Genomic DNA, 14,366 nt, shown 5'->3' with positions numbered 1-14,366 from the left:
TTTTTTACATAAAATGAGAGTGGAAGACAATAATTTCATCTGGACGATTTAAAAGAAGAAGAATGCAGTCATATATCTTCAGGAAGTTTAGTAACATGTGGTAGTATGAAAACAAATGCCCACAACCCAATAGCAAATTTTTTTAATTCAAGAAATTGATTTGATATCATTTTGATGTTTTTTGCACACCTGAATAAGACCATGCCCCATTTAACATCATTAGTCTGACGGGTATAATTACCCACACCAATCCAAGAAATAGATTTAATCATGATAAAATGATTAATTTTTCAAGTTAAATGAATATTTTTCAACAACAATGCATCCTGGGTCGTGAACATATCCTTTCTACTACTGCATTTTTGTTAATTCGTTCTCAGCTAACATAATGATGACAGAATATCTGAATAAAACAAATGATGTCTAATCCTAGCTTTCCTAAGTTCTATAAATGATGAGTGGGTACAGTGGGGGAAATGCATATAACACATGTGAAAGACAAATAGGTTTTAATACTGGTGTGCCTATCATCATCCCAGTAATAACAACAAAATATTTCTACATTTCTCTAAAACATCAAATCAGTTCAGGTTGGTGTCTGCAAGTTACACAAATCTTCATGCTCAACTCAAGACCCATTCTTGTGCCATCCGAGATATCCTAGCCTTGATCTGTTTCACACAGTGGTGGTAACTTTCCTTTGACTCGGGTCAAATGTTTGACAAATAATAAACTACGCATTGAGATGCTTGTTAACAACAAGAACGCTAATGCTAATGAACAGAGTTCAGATTTTGACTTGTGCATAAGATTCGGCCGAACTTGCAATCAGCTTTATGAACTACCAACCAGGAATCTCTCTCCTCAATTTCAAAAACTAAAATCGATCTTGTGAATGACAATGCAATCATTGATTGTGTGGAACATAGCAGCATGAAACAAACATACCTACAGAATATAGTAGTCCTCATAACTTACCAACTAACAAAAAACTTTGTATGCAAAATCATATAAACTGGCAGTGAATACAATATATATTTCATCAAGAACAAAATTGCAACAAAGATTTTCTTTTATGAATGAGCAGTAATCTGTAATTTATAATAATCAGTCAAGCTTTCTCAGTAATTCTTTTAAAAATAAGTAATGAAACTGTTTTTTCAATCGTATATGCAATATTGCATAATTAGATTTTAATCACAGTCATTTTTAAAAGATTGAAAAAAGTTTATAACACACTTTTAAAAAAATCTAATTTGTATAAGTGATCAAATAAAATCAACTAAAAAAAAAATTGGAATGTGGGATTTCTTTACACTTAGTCAACATAAAAGACATTTTCTTCTTCAAAAGGAGAAAATTCCACACAACTTTCTTTAAAAAATGCACACAAAATGGGACCTTTTAGCCTTTTCTTACAAAAATTGCATTATTATATTCTATACAAATAAAAAAAAATATAAAACTAACCCATAAATTTTTGCTTTTAAATATCTGCATTGCAGACATGTTTCCAAAATCCCCAACACCGACTACTCATTATGCAATAGCTCCTTTAAAAGTTCTATACATCTATATAATTAGTACACTTTCATCATCGCAAAGCAGTTTGTACAGTGTTAGTGAAATTATTCGTCAAGAAATGTCAAAATCATTCAAACGGGTTAATCATTAAGTTTCAATCCATGGTCAAAAACATATATCTTGGTTATAAACAAATTACCAAAAGAAAAAGAATAGACAAATTTTAAGAAAGGGGTTAAAGTACAGAGAGATTGCTTTCATTATGTAATTTCTTTATCATTTCTTTCTTGAACAAGTGATTTTTTCATTGCTTGTTAAGTGATTTTATATGTGCAATTGACAAGTTTTACATACCATAGTTTACAAATGATCTGATTTTGTTGGACCCTAGTTGGATTTTTGTTAAGCTGTTTTGCTTCAGGTATCGCCCAGCCCCATTACTCACATTTCTTTTGATACAGCTCTATCCCAAACATAACAACACTTGTGATTTCAGAATGAATCTTGACAACATAACTCATAATTGCATAGGTGTAGTTCATGGTGCAAACATTAAACTGCATTGCATATTACCTTTTCAAAAAAGAAACTACTATAAATCTCCATGAAATGGAGAAGCCCCCTCCCATTATTCCTTCACATAAAAGCTTCAAGTGTATATGTATGCAGTGTGGGTGACAGCTAAAAAAAAATGGTACTTAAACTTTTTAAACTCGTTAATACTTGAACTGCAGCTTACTTAAGTGTACTTGTATGTAGTGACGTCTAAAAGAACTTGCAGAATCGCCATAGCTGTGTTAGAAGAAAGGGTCGACTGTGTGGCTAATCTAAGGCAGGCTACAACACACACCATTAATAAAATTATCAGGGGTCACAACATGAATATTACCAATCGCTAAATTGGTCTACATTTGAAAATAGAGAAAAATTCTATTCTTGTAAAAAATTAGGAATATTTTTTGAATAGTTCTACATGTCTTTTTAATATTTTTTTATTCATTTTTTATCAATATTTTTTTAAAAATCAATATTTGCACAATCCCCACTACTTTTTTTCTTATCGCAGCTCCAACACAGTCTCCATACGTCATTTCTTACTCTTGTGACTGGCTATATGACTAAACCTTTCCATTTGAACTAACTGGAAGATGGCAGTCAATAGAGGGAGGTGTACTTGCTTTTAAAAGTTTACTTCAAGACATTGGGTGGAAGTAAATATCTTTATCTGCCACAAAACCAGAACTAAAGTGTCTAGTTTCAAGAATAAGAAGACATGATTTTTTTTTCAATGATGATCATACTGACATCATTAAGCCTTTAATCCTGAAGCTCATCTGAAATGGAATAATCAAACACTCGAGGTGATGCAAGCAATGACATTGGTAGGAATACACCTTGTGATCAAATCATCTCAGTGATACAACAGGAATGGCGTGCTGTGCCTCCGCATACATAACTTGCAATGATTGCGTATTACTGTGTGCTAGCATTGCCATGGCGATAGATACATCAGAGAACTATGTTTAACATTGTTTCTTTGGATCCAGCGGTCTCTGATGACATCTACAAGCAGTGCATTATACTGGCTTTGCACCAGCCAGTGAAGCGAGAGCTACGAATCATCCACAATGTCTATGGCTTGATCCAGAGTGGAATGAGAGTGCTTCACACAGAGTACTGCTACAAGTCTTTACTTTAAAGAGATAAATCTCCGAGCTCCTCACTGGACTGTGTCCACAGAGGTCTCTCTTTAACAGGTTGACCCTGATGGTGGTGTAATAGTCATACCAACTCCTCCCCCGCCATCCTCGGCTGCCACACGTCATCGTCGTACATCTCACTGTCCGACGCACCCGATGGCCTCCTGTCTTCGGCTGTCATCACCCGCCCGTTGTAAGGTGAGTAAGGTTCATTGGCATGGCTACGTGGGTGCTCCACGTACAGATTATGTATCTGTGGTGTCCTGTGCCTGTCAAGGCTGTTAAAGGTGCTGGTGTTGTTCTTGTACTTGTTGATGCGGGCTGGGCTGGGCAAGGAGCCTACCGTGTGAGCGAAGGAGACGGGGGATCGGTATGCGGGTGGAACCATGGGCGTAGGTACCGGTACGGGCCGTCTAGGTAAGCTGTGGCCGTTGACTGGTCCAAGAGAGTCTCTCTCCCTGCCTGCAGGGGTGTGGGTGGCACGGGAGGGGGGCGACCACGGGACCTCCAGTGGGATGCCATTGCCCACCTTTCCATTCTGGTTTGGGGTAGAGAGGAGGTCTTTCTGCTCCTTGGTCTTCATTCCTAAAATAAGATCAAATGAAAATAAATTTAGTTTCAATCTTTAACCAACAGTAAACACAATTACCATTGCTAGGGTGATAAATCCTTGATTCTCACATTTATTGGGGGGGTTGTTTTAATGAGCAGAGCTTTCATCAAGGGATAATCTACCCATCTCCCAAACCTCTATCTGAAAAATAAAGCTAATCCACTTTGTCAAAGGGGAACACCATCCAAATGGACTCTGTTGGTGATTTCATGTTCAGAGTTGGGGCTTGTGTTGAGATTGGAAATGCAATTGTAAGACTCTGTCCATATAGTGCCAACACCTAATTGAGTCCACAAAATGGTCAATATCATTGCCAAAATTATTATTCTAATCGATAGCTCAACGCAAAGTAACAATAAGCCAAACACTACCCAGACGAGTGGCAGCCATGTTTTTTCAGTCTCCCGATAGTCTGTTTTGAGGTACAAGATTTTGTTTCCCCAGCAATGAATTGTGTTAAAAAACCATAATATTTCACTGCACTCGACAAATGAAACTGCAATTACAACACACACAAACAAATGCATAGTCTATGCAATTTCAGATTAGACTATTGGTGACATTTACTAGGAAACTTACTGCTCACAAATGTTAAGTGACTGATGACTTGAAATATATACACACAAACTACTTTCCTAATATCTCAACTAAATTAGGTCAATAATATCATAATTCAAGTATCTTTTCAGGAGGAAAAAAAACATCATGCATAACAAAACCAACATCTTCACAATCTGAAACAAATATTGTTTTAAATTAACAGATTCTAATAATACAACAAACATGAACTTCAATGCAGTCAACTGAATTCATTCTAAACACAGTGCTTGTGTAAATCAACTAATTTCTTTCAGGGGGGTACAAAAAAGAAAGAGATGTTTGTAGTGACACTTCAATGATAGGATATTCAGACGTATATAAAGTTTCAAAAAGAAATCATAAATAAAGGTACGGCAAAACTACAATGTTTTTACTAGAAACAGCAAGACCACTTCATTTCAATTTGCATGTATGCTATCAAACATTTCTTGATAATCTTTGTGCATCAACAAGACTATCATTTATTGTTTCAACTCTAAAATCTTCAAGGAAAATACTCTTAAAATTCAAATTCTTTCTTGTCTTCATGAGGAAAATACTTGCAGTTATTGCAATAACACAAAAAGGGGAATAAGAAACACAAAATAAATAGACATCAAAAACAAATGATAAAAACAAATCAACAAACAAATTAAAAGGAAAAAAAATGTAAGGTTTCTCTGATCTCTAGCTTCAAATCTTAGATGGCTCAAAATAGGGGGAATATATCCATTCAAAAAATATATGTGGGTAATATGAATTATTTCATTATTGAAAATGAATGTTATAAATATAGAATACATAATATTGTCAATATTTCCAGAACACCAAGTGCATGTTATTATTTTTATTGTCAAAAGTAGTATGACATAAATATGAATTATATAATATAATGAATATAAAATGAGATTGTTGGTAGACTTGAAAAATGAGATAGAAATGGAGTATAATTGAATCGAATGTAAGTAAGAATTTATTATATAACAATATCATGCACAATGATTGAATCTTGGACAGAGCTGCACAATTGCTAAAGATACATGAAAGTATCTGGCAACAGTTAATTGTCTTGCATATAATTCTTCTTTCCCAATAAATTCCAAAAGTTTAAAGACAAAATGGGAGCAAGTTTACAACAATGCCTTCAGTCTCACTCCTTGAAGTTCATGTTTGTAAGAATTAAAGGGGAATCAATAAATATTCAGACAAATATGTCATTAAAAATTATGAGAATTCTTGAATATTGAAATATAATATAATTTTAAGCATATTTTGAAAGAAAAACAATGTTTTGCTAAGCAAGACTGCAACACTACAGACACAAGATGATAAATAACATGTTAGTTACCACATACCAGTCAAAAGTTATGCACATCAAAATGCATGATGGGAGATTGGTTAGCGAAGAAGAAGATTGGTTACATCATGAAAAGAAGGAGAAGACAAAAAATGTGAAAATATGACATAATCATCTCAACAAGTATCAAACTGCATGATTAATGTTTATAACAATCAATTGTTTGATTCAACAAACATAAATGATGTATGTAACACAATAACAGCATGGACAGCAATTATTAGATGTAAAGACTCCTGATCACATGATCAGTGGTGTTATTTACCAATCACATGACATGATCACATGACCTGATTAGATGATTTATAAAACAATGTCAGGTATACAATGAGCCTCTGATATAACAAGCATGTGCAAGAAAGCAATGGAAAGAGAATGAGAGAGAAACACGGATGAGAATGCATTAATGTGACAAGAAATATGCTACTTTCTCAGTGCAACTAAATTATGTTTTATAATCAAAACATCCGTTATGATATACACAAAGACAAATGAAGCTACTGAAATGTGACCTCAATCACAAAATGAAATTTTTTTTAGATACATATATCTTTTATCATCTCATTTCTAGAACAAACTAAGTGTATCGAATCACTCAATTGACGTTATCAATAGAATTTTTAAATTTAAAATTGAGAGATGTAATGAAATGAGCACAGGCAGTATTTTTTAAGTATTACAAGCAATGAAAGACGATAAGAGAATAATAGAGTATATTGATGAACAGACTTTGACAAAGAGACAAACATACAGACTGACAGACAGAGAGACATTAGCATGACATATAGGTGAGTGCAGGTAAAGCAAGGTTGTCAATTTTATGATATTAAAAGTAAAAACCTCTCCCCTTAAAGAGCTCCTCATTTCATAGAATGCCCATCTTTTATATCAAACATTTCAAATTGTTTGTGTATTTTTAATCCCCCCCTCCCTTTTTAATTGGAATAAAATGCAATAGAGCTGAGAAAGGCGTAGTGAGGATATCCTTAATATTGGCACACAATGAAATGGGGAAATGATAAATAGAACCATTTTAAAATCATTTTAAATCCTCAACCGAAGGAATAAAACCTACTACATAGCAAAGCGAAGGATACAAATGAAATGCATAGAATAAGTGCAATGAATAGATGGAATTAGATGAAGAAGATGATATATGATTATCTCTCAGCATTGTGAGGTTTGTAAAGCACAATGTCGTTGCATGTGCAGAGCCAGGGGTGAAGCACGGATACTACAGCCAGGGTGTGTATGCCCTGCTGTCAGGAGCCAGTGGACAAGCTTGTGACACGGCATGCCATGGAGGGTTTTTTGTTTGTTTGAGGGTTTTTTTTATTTCGGGGGATCAGAGAAACCTTACTTGCACTCAGGATGCTATCATCACTGGAAGGAGGTTGATAGATACCCTTATGATGTTGGTTGTAGCACTGATAAAGGACGACCATCCCGCAGAACGTGAAGAGGATCCAGCCTAGGATTAGGAAGACCAGGACCAGGACGTTACCTTCCTCCATCAGACTGTGGTTCCGCTGAGGATCTGTACAAAGACAATGAATACAAATAATGACTTTAATACAATGGTCTTATGACACACCAAGAAATTGTGAAAGTACAATTTTCAATATGACTTACTTGCATAAACTGTTTAAAGTTGTAACTACTCGGCTATCTTTCCCGGATTAATTTTCTTGGGGGAGAAGCAAAATAAGGGTGAGGTCTGGATTCAATGTCTCAAACTGTTTTGTGAATCTAGTCTTTTCAACTCATCCAATATAACTGAGCAGACTTAGCCTTCACATTTGTAAGATGTCACGTACCAAAGAAGATTTTGTCCTTCTAATCTAAATTGAATTACTCTATGACACTAAAGATTTTAATTTGTAAGTTAATATACTACTACCTATTCAATTACAGAGCTAGAATAAACAGAACAAATGAAATTGCTTAATTTAATGTTGACCCTCCTACCAGCACCCAGACAGATATCAATCAATAATACATGGTCCATACAATGTATGGCAAGGACTGGAAAATTGCTCAATTCCAAGAAATTCTCATTCAACTCAAGATTAGCATTTAACCTTTTAGCAACGATTCAGCAAACAAAAATCATAAAAAAAGAAAAGAATGGCTATTGAGCGGTGATCTAAAACTCTCTGAACCATTAGGTTACGAGAACTTTTGTCTTCATCTGTCCTTACTGTTGCTTTTAATCTGACAAAAAATCAATTAAGGACGTCATCATTTGTATGCCCAAATTCAAATGACTTTAAAAATCAATATCTTATATTACCAACAATAAGGTATGCAATGTAATTTAAACATGAGTGAGATACAGTGCATCTTTACAGTCCTTGCCATGACTTGAAAAAATGAGAATATGAGAACATATTACAAGACTAACATGCATGTACATGTGATTATTGTAGAAAAAAACAATATAAAGCAAGCAAAAGGCATGGCAGAATATTATTTTAAGAAAATTGATAAGAAAATATCATTATTTTTTAAAATGCTCATTGCAAATTCAGTTTTGTTAAAATCCACTGTACATTCAAATATGACAATATACCCTTACATCATGAACAATTTCACATTGGAACAAACATGAAAGTTAAATTGTACATGTACATTGTGTTAGAATTGAAGAAAAGTTAATAATGAAAGAATATTCATTGATCAATGAGTTAGTATTCAGATAAGTAATCATATTTTCACCCTTATCACAGTCTATGAAGAGCAAGAAATGGAAGAAAAAAAAATCAGGAATTAGAATTAACAAATGGAGAAACGATCAAAATCTTTTTTGTCAGGAAAAAATCAAAGTCAAAACGTAAAAGTACCAAAATGAAATAATTAAACAAAAGCAAAAAGCAAATGATATATACAACTCACTCAGTGGCCACATGTATAAGTGATAATGTGAACAAAGCTTATCAAACTGGGTGTCAAACAATCAAAACTGAAAATGAACTCCTTTGACTGAGCCTATAATGGTCATAAAATAAAAAGCTTCAGGGATTTACCTTTTATATAGCCATCAATGAATCATAAATTTGAATTTTATTTCAATGCTGGCACTTCTTAATCATTGTTGAATAACATTGTTATTCCTTAGTGCATCGAAGCACACCAAATGGTAATTAAGCAATAAACACAGGTAAGCCTCTCTCTTCACATAAAAAGTGATCATAAAAGCACATCAAACAAAACAGTGACAAAAGAGAGCTTTTAAAGTGGAGACAGTCGGTAGAGGGATGAAAGAAGACTAGAGCGCAGTATGGATTAAGTCTACTTTCTTGCGATCCTCACTTGTACTGCCCTCACTTTAAAAGCTCCCAAATGCTTGATATTGTGGTATGACCTCTACGCTTGTATCTTCTTATCACATGGTGGCTATAACTCATCTTATACATCATCTTTTTAATTTCCAAAAGTACACGAGTCAATGAAATTCAAGTCAAATAGGACAAATAATCTGTAGGTAGGGGTACGGAGGGGGAGGGGGGGGGGGTAGTCTTCTATCATGCATCCCCGACTAACGGAGACAAACGTATGCATCTTGTGGAGTATCAGGGTCTATTCACATTCAACAAGACTGTACAGTGTAGGAGATGTACTACATGCACAGTAAAGTATGCAAACAACTCTCCATATAAACCATCACAATCATGCAATGAAGAAGTCGAGAAAGATACATTGAATTTAGAGTTGACTATGTATGTATGTGGATGATACATTTTATAACACTAGATAGGCCCTCTCAAATTTTATATATACCTCATACTCAAACTATATCTCAAGTAAAATTTATGGTTATAGTACTATTGACATATTATTTTTTTAATACTGAATGCCCAAGTGAATGTAGTATATTTTCCCCAGCAAATAAACAATTGAAAAAATATAATTCTCAATACCGTATTACACCTACTCTTTCAACAGTCAATAGTTTCATATTCCTTCTCCATTCAAAAGAGTTTGATCCAATGTTTTTATTTCAAATAATTTCTTACTTTTCTGACTTCATCCACTATGGAAAATTAATTACAACAAGTGGAATGCCTCTGGCCGTCTCACCTGCACCACGCGGTTCAATATAGCAGCAGTGCTGACTTTGAGTACTACTCTAACTCGCACAAGATGTTCAGTGATACATGGTTACTCTTATGTCCACTTTTTATGAACTAGACCAATAAACTTACAGAGATATGATGGTTATTCAACAAAAAAACCCAACATGGCCAAAGTTCATTGACCTTACATGACCTTTGACCTTGATCATGTGACCTGAAACTCGCACAGGATGTTCAGTGATACTTGATTACTCTTATGTACAAGTTTCATGAATCAGATCCATAAACTTTCAAAGTTATGATGGTAATTCAACAGATACACCCAGTTCGGCCAAAGTTCATTGACCTTTGACCTTGGTCATGTGACCTGAAATGCGCACAGGATGTTCAGAGATACTTGATTACTATAATATCCAAGTTTAATGAACTAGACCAATAAACTTTCAAAGTTATGATGGTAATTCAACAGATACCCCCAATTCGGCCAAAGTTCATTGACCCTAAATGACCTTTGACCTTAATCATGAGACCTGAAACTTGCACAAAATGTTCAGTGATGCTTGATTACTATAATATCCAAGTTTAATGAACTAGACCAATAAACTTTCAAAGTTATGATGGTAATTCAACAGATACCCCCAATTCGGCCAAAGTTCATTGACCCTAAATGACCTTTGACCTTGGTCATGTGACGTGAAACTCGTGCAGGATGTTCAGTGATACTTGATTAACCTTATGTCCAAGTTTCATGAACTAGGTCCATATATTTTCTAAGTTATGATGACATTTCAAAAACTTAACCTCAGGTTAAGATTTCGATGTTGATCCCTCCAACATGGTCTAAGTTCATTGACCCTAAATGACCTTTGACCTTGGTCATGTGACATGAAACTCTAAAAGGATGTTAAGTAATACTTGATTAACCTTATGGCCAAGTTTTATTAACTAGGTCCATATACTTTCTAAGTTATGACGTCATTTCAAAAACTTAACCTCAGGTTAAGATTTGATGTTGACGCCGCCGCCGCCGCCGTCGGAAAAGCGGCGCCTATAGTCTCACTCTGCTTCGCAGGTGAGACAAAAATCATATTTCCTTGTATTACACATTCACACAAGCTGGTTCTGATCTCTCCCCCTACATGAAATGACTGATTGCAAAATAGAGACAAATTCATCTTGATAGCAAGTCAGAAAAGAGTAAAAAACAAATTATTTTTACATGGTTATTATCACAACCTAAATATGTACTTTCAATTTTATGTATGTGAATATATACCCCCCTTCGTATGTTGTGATTTGTCTCTATCTTAAATTCTGAAGTTTTCCTGCATTCCACCAAAGAATATTCAGCATGCTTCCTACAGTAACAGAACGAAGACACATATCAGATAGAACTACAAGACAAGCTGGTGTTTATGAACCAAGACAAAGACCAAAGTCACACCCACGAAACCGACACCAGGCCAATCACAAGGTTTGCATCATCTTCAATGGCATCCCATTGGTCTGTTGGGAGTCGATTCCTTCGGTGTGACTGGAACCACATGACAAGCTGGTTTTACATGCAGCTAGTATCCCATCCAACTACTCACACTCATACACATCTGGTCTTAGTATACGTTTATCACCATGGATATCATCTACTTCATTAGTAATCGTCGTGGCAACCTCTAAAATATCCACATCAGAGATGACTGAGTTGTAAATGAGATTCCAAGAAAAAGTGTTAGAGAATAGAGAAGGATAATGCAATAATAATAAAAGGATTTATATAGCGCCATCTATCTATTCTCAGGTGAAATATTTAGCCTGGTTTTACAAGAACCTCCATGTAATATCCTTCATTCAAATTTCCTCTATAATCTATGACATTCAACTCTATTTTTTTCACAGTAAAAGGTGATTTTTTTTTTCCATTTTCAGATGAAGTTGTTCTTTTTCAAGACCAGTAATCTAGCATCAATGGGTCAATCAATATTTGACTTTTCCTGATTATAGTATTACACAAATTGCATATGAATCCAACTTGATATCACTGAATATATTTTTATGAAAGTTATTGAAATTAGAATTATGGATCTGGAATGATTAGATAATGACGATTATATTTGAAATGTATCTAGTTAAAATGTTTGGAAATAGTACGATATATACAGTATATGAATAGTTTTGTATGATACTTGCAAGAGCATGAGTTATTGATGTATTAAGTAGAGTAGATGTATGAAAAATAGCAATTTTTTATGGAAAGGCAAGCAGGTAGCTACTGATTTCATCAGATACACAGGCAAAGAGCATGCTAGAATCATTTCCTTAGAATTTGCTAAAAAAAATGGGGTGGTTTTATTTTTGGAGGTGGGGGGGCAAACAAGGTTAGCAAATACTTATTTTCGTATAAATCAATCCAGTAGACACAAACAAAAAATCAGGATAGCAGTAAAAAAAAATTTCTTTGTATTTATAAAATAAAAATCATTTTCAGAGTACAGTATAAAAAAAATTTAATGTAAGATGCAATCATGCGAATGATTTCATCTACCGGGGGGGGGGGGGGTCATAAAAAATGGGAAGGGGAGGGGCTGCAAGTGTACCAACTCTAGTTACAGTTTTTGTCTTATTTTCAATTTCTGATTTTGTCAAGTAACTTTTCATGATAACTAATGTAAACAGAAACTAAGTTCTGATAGCTCACATGATTACTACTACATATTATTATAGGCAATTTGATGCTGAATCATCTCATGTAATCACAAACAAATGGAATCTCATATTGTGGCACGCGATGAGACCTGATGAGAAGCGCCTTGTTAAAATGATGATGATGATGGTTAATTGATGAGCGAGCCAACCACCAATGAGCGAAGAACAAACTTAAAAGAGGTCTTACCGACAGGACCAATGACGTTGCTGATAGTGGTAGAAGGGGGCAGGGAAGAGGGTAGCTTGCCTTCTGATATGTTGTTATCGTCCTCACCGCCCGTCAATTCACCATCAGTGGTTGATTCTGATGGTTGATGACTACCTACTGAGGGATATAAAAACAATTTCATTATTATTGGATACTTGGAAAATATAAACATGGTGAATTTTAGTCGTCGATAAAAAAATGATATACATTACGAATATCCCCAACCATGCTCAGGCTATCAGCTCTATGAATTATCACAATATCATTGTGCGTTGAGAGCCAAAAAGACTTTTTAATCAACTGACACAAAAAGTGGGCGCCTTTATAGCATTAACGTATTCTGCCATATTTTACTAGTATTTCCTCAATTTTTTTTTTTTACATACGGTATGTCAATTTGTATTACTTGTGTTTTCTGTGTTGTCTTTGTCTGTATATGGACTGATGTATAATTTATTTGATGGAAAGCTGGATAAAGAATATTTGGTTATCAAATTAAAAACACAAGACTCACACAAATGTAACCAATGTACAATTAAAATTCATTCCATAATCCTTGGATGCATGTGAAGGAAAGGGGTCAAATTTGGAAGGAAAATAAAATCAGTTTATTAAACCTTATGTAATATGCACTATGGAGTACTAAAATAAATTATTAATCAAGTTTAATTCCATGGAATGCAGGAAGAAAATGGGAGTTCAATGAAAAAAAAGACAAGGTATTAAGGATCAAATTGAATCAAAATTCTGAAAACATTGCAAATATTTAATAACACTGCCAGAAACACAGCACCCAATCCTCAAAATTGTAAAAAAAAAAATTGCTGATTCCAATCAAATGGGGAAAAATAAAATCAATAAAATCCGAAATTTTATACTGACCAATGTGAATGTAATCGTCATGATAAGAAAAAATTAATATACCATAATGAAATGGAATCAAGTTTGAAATTTAAATGGTGCAAAGAATGGTAAACACAACAATCAAATCGAACAAAGAAAATAATTCACATTAAAATAATATCAATGTACACTGTATCAAAGAACAAAGTCAAGTTAAAACAGGTTAAGAGGTAGAAAGGAGTATTAGAATACTTGAAATGGGAAATAACTACATGTTAGGTGTCAAGGATAAGAAAAACACACAAACAGGAAAATTTTGAAAGAGGAGCAATGCTTTAAAATAAATCATGCAATAACATATACATGTAGATGAGAAAGGCTAACACAAACCATTCGGGAAAGAAAAAAAGTCAATTTAATTCAGAAGAAAGCAAACATACATTCTACATGTATAACAGAGAACCAGGTGACAATTAGGGTCATTAAACAATACTTTGTGCCCCCCCCCCCCCATCATTGGGACTCTTGACATCAACATCTTAATTGCATTGCACCCCCTCCCACTAGCATACCTACGAAGCACAACCCAGGCAAAGGACGTATCCCTGCCCCCCCTGACGAGCTTGAATACCCATTTTGCCCCCCCCTGACGAGCTTGAATACCTATTTTGCCCCCCCCCCTGACAAGCTTGAATACCTATTTTGCCCCCCCCCCCTGTTGAGCTTGATTACCTTTTTTTTACGCCACTGCCCCCTCCCCTTCCCC

The 14,366-nt window shown here is 34.6% G+C and overlaps 1 protein-coding gene across 13 annotated transcripts in view; it reads right to left on the bottom strand.

The window, feature by feature from the left end:
* Positions 1–1,493: 1,493 nt before the first annotated feature.
* LOC121416298 (semaphorin-6D-like) overlaps positions 1,494–14,366 on the bottom strand; it is a 69,029-nt gene continuing 56,156 nt past the window's right edge. For 6 of the 13 annotated variants that reach the window (XM_041609838.1, XM_041609844.1, XM_041609845.1 and 3 more), the window contains 4 exons: positions 12,737–12,874; positions 11,442–11,543; positions 7,134–7,310; positions 1,494–3,809 (listed from right to left, as the gene is read on the bottom strand). In XM_041609838.1, the coding sequence (XP_041465772.1) occupies positions 3,307–3,809; positions 7,134–7,310; positions 11,442–11,543; positions 12,737–12,874 (920 nt within the window). In that variant the 3' untranslated portion in view covers positions 1,494–3,306. Of the gene's footprint in view, positions 3,810–6,038; positions 6,109–7,133; positions 7,311–11,441; positions 11,544–12,736; positions 12,875–14,366 lie in introns of all 13 variants that reach the window. The other 7 variants (XM_041609839.1, XM_041609836.1, XM_041609846.1 and 4 more) reach the window with 6 other exon arrangements.

Source organism: Lytechinus variegatus, chromosome 5 (genome assembly GCF_018143015.1).
Source record: "Lytechinus variegatus isolate NC3 chromosome 5, Lvar_3.0, whole genome shotgun sequence".
Classification (NCBI taxonomy): domain Eukaryota; kingdom Metazoa; phylum Echinodermata; class Echinoidea; order Temnopleuroida; family Toxopneustidae; genus Lytechinus; species Lytechinus variegatus.
This window is presented reverse-complemented; position numbering and strand designations above follow the sequence as displayed.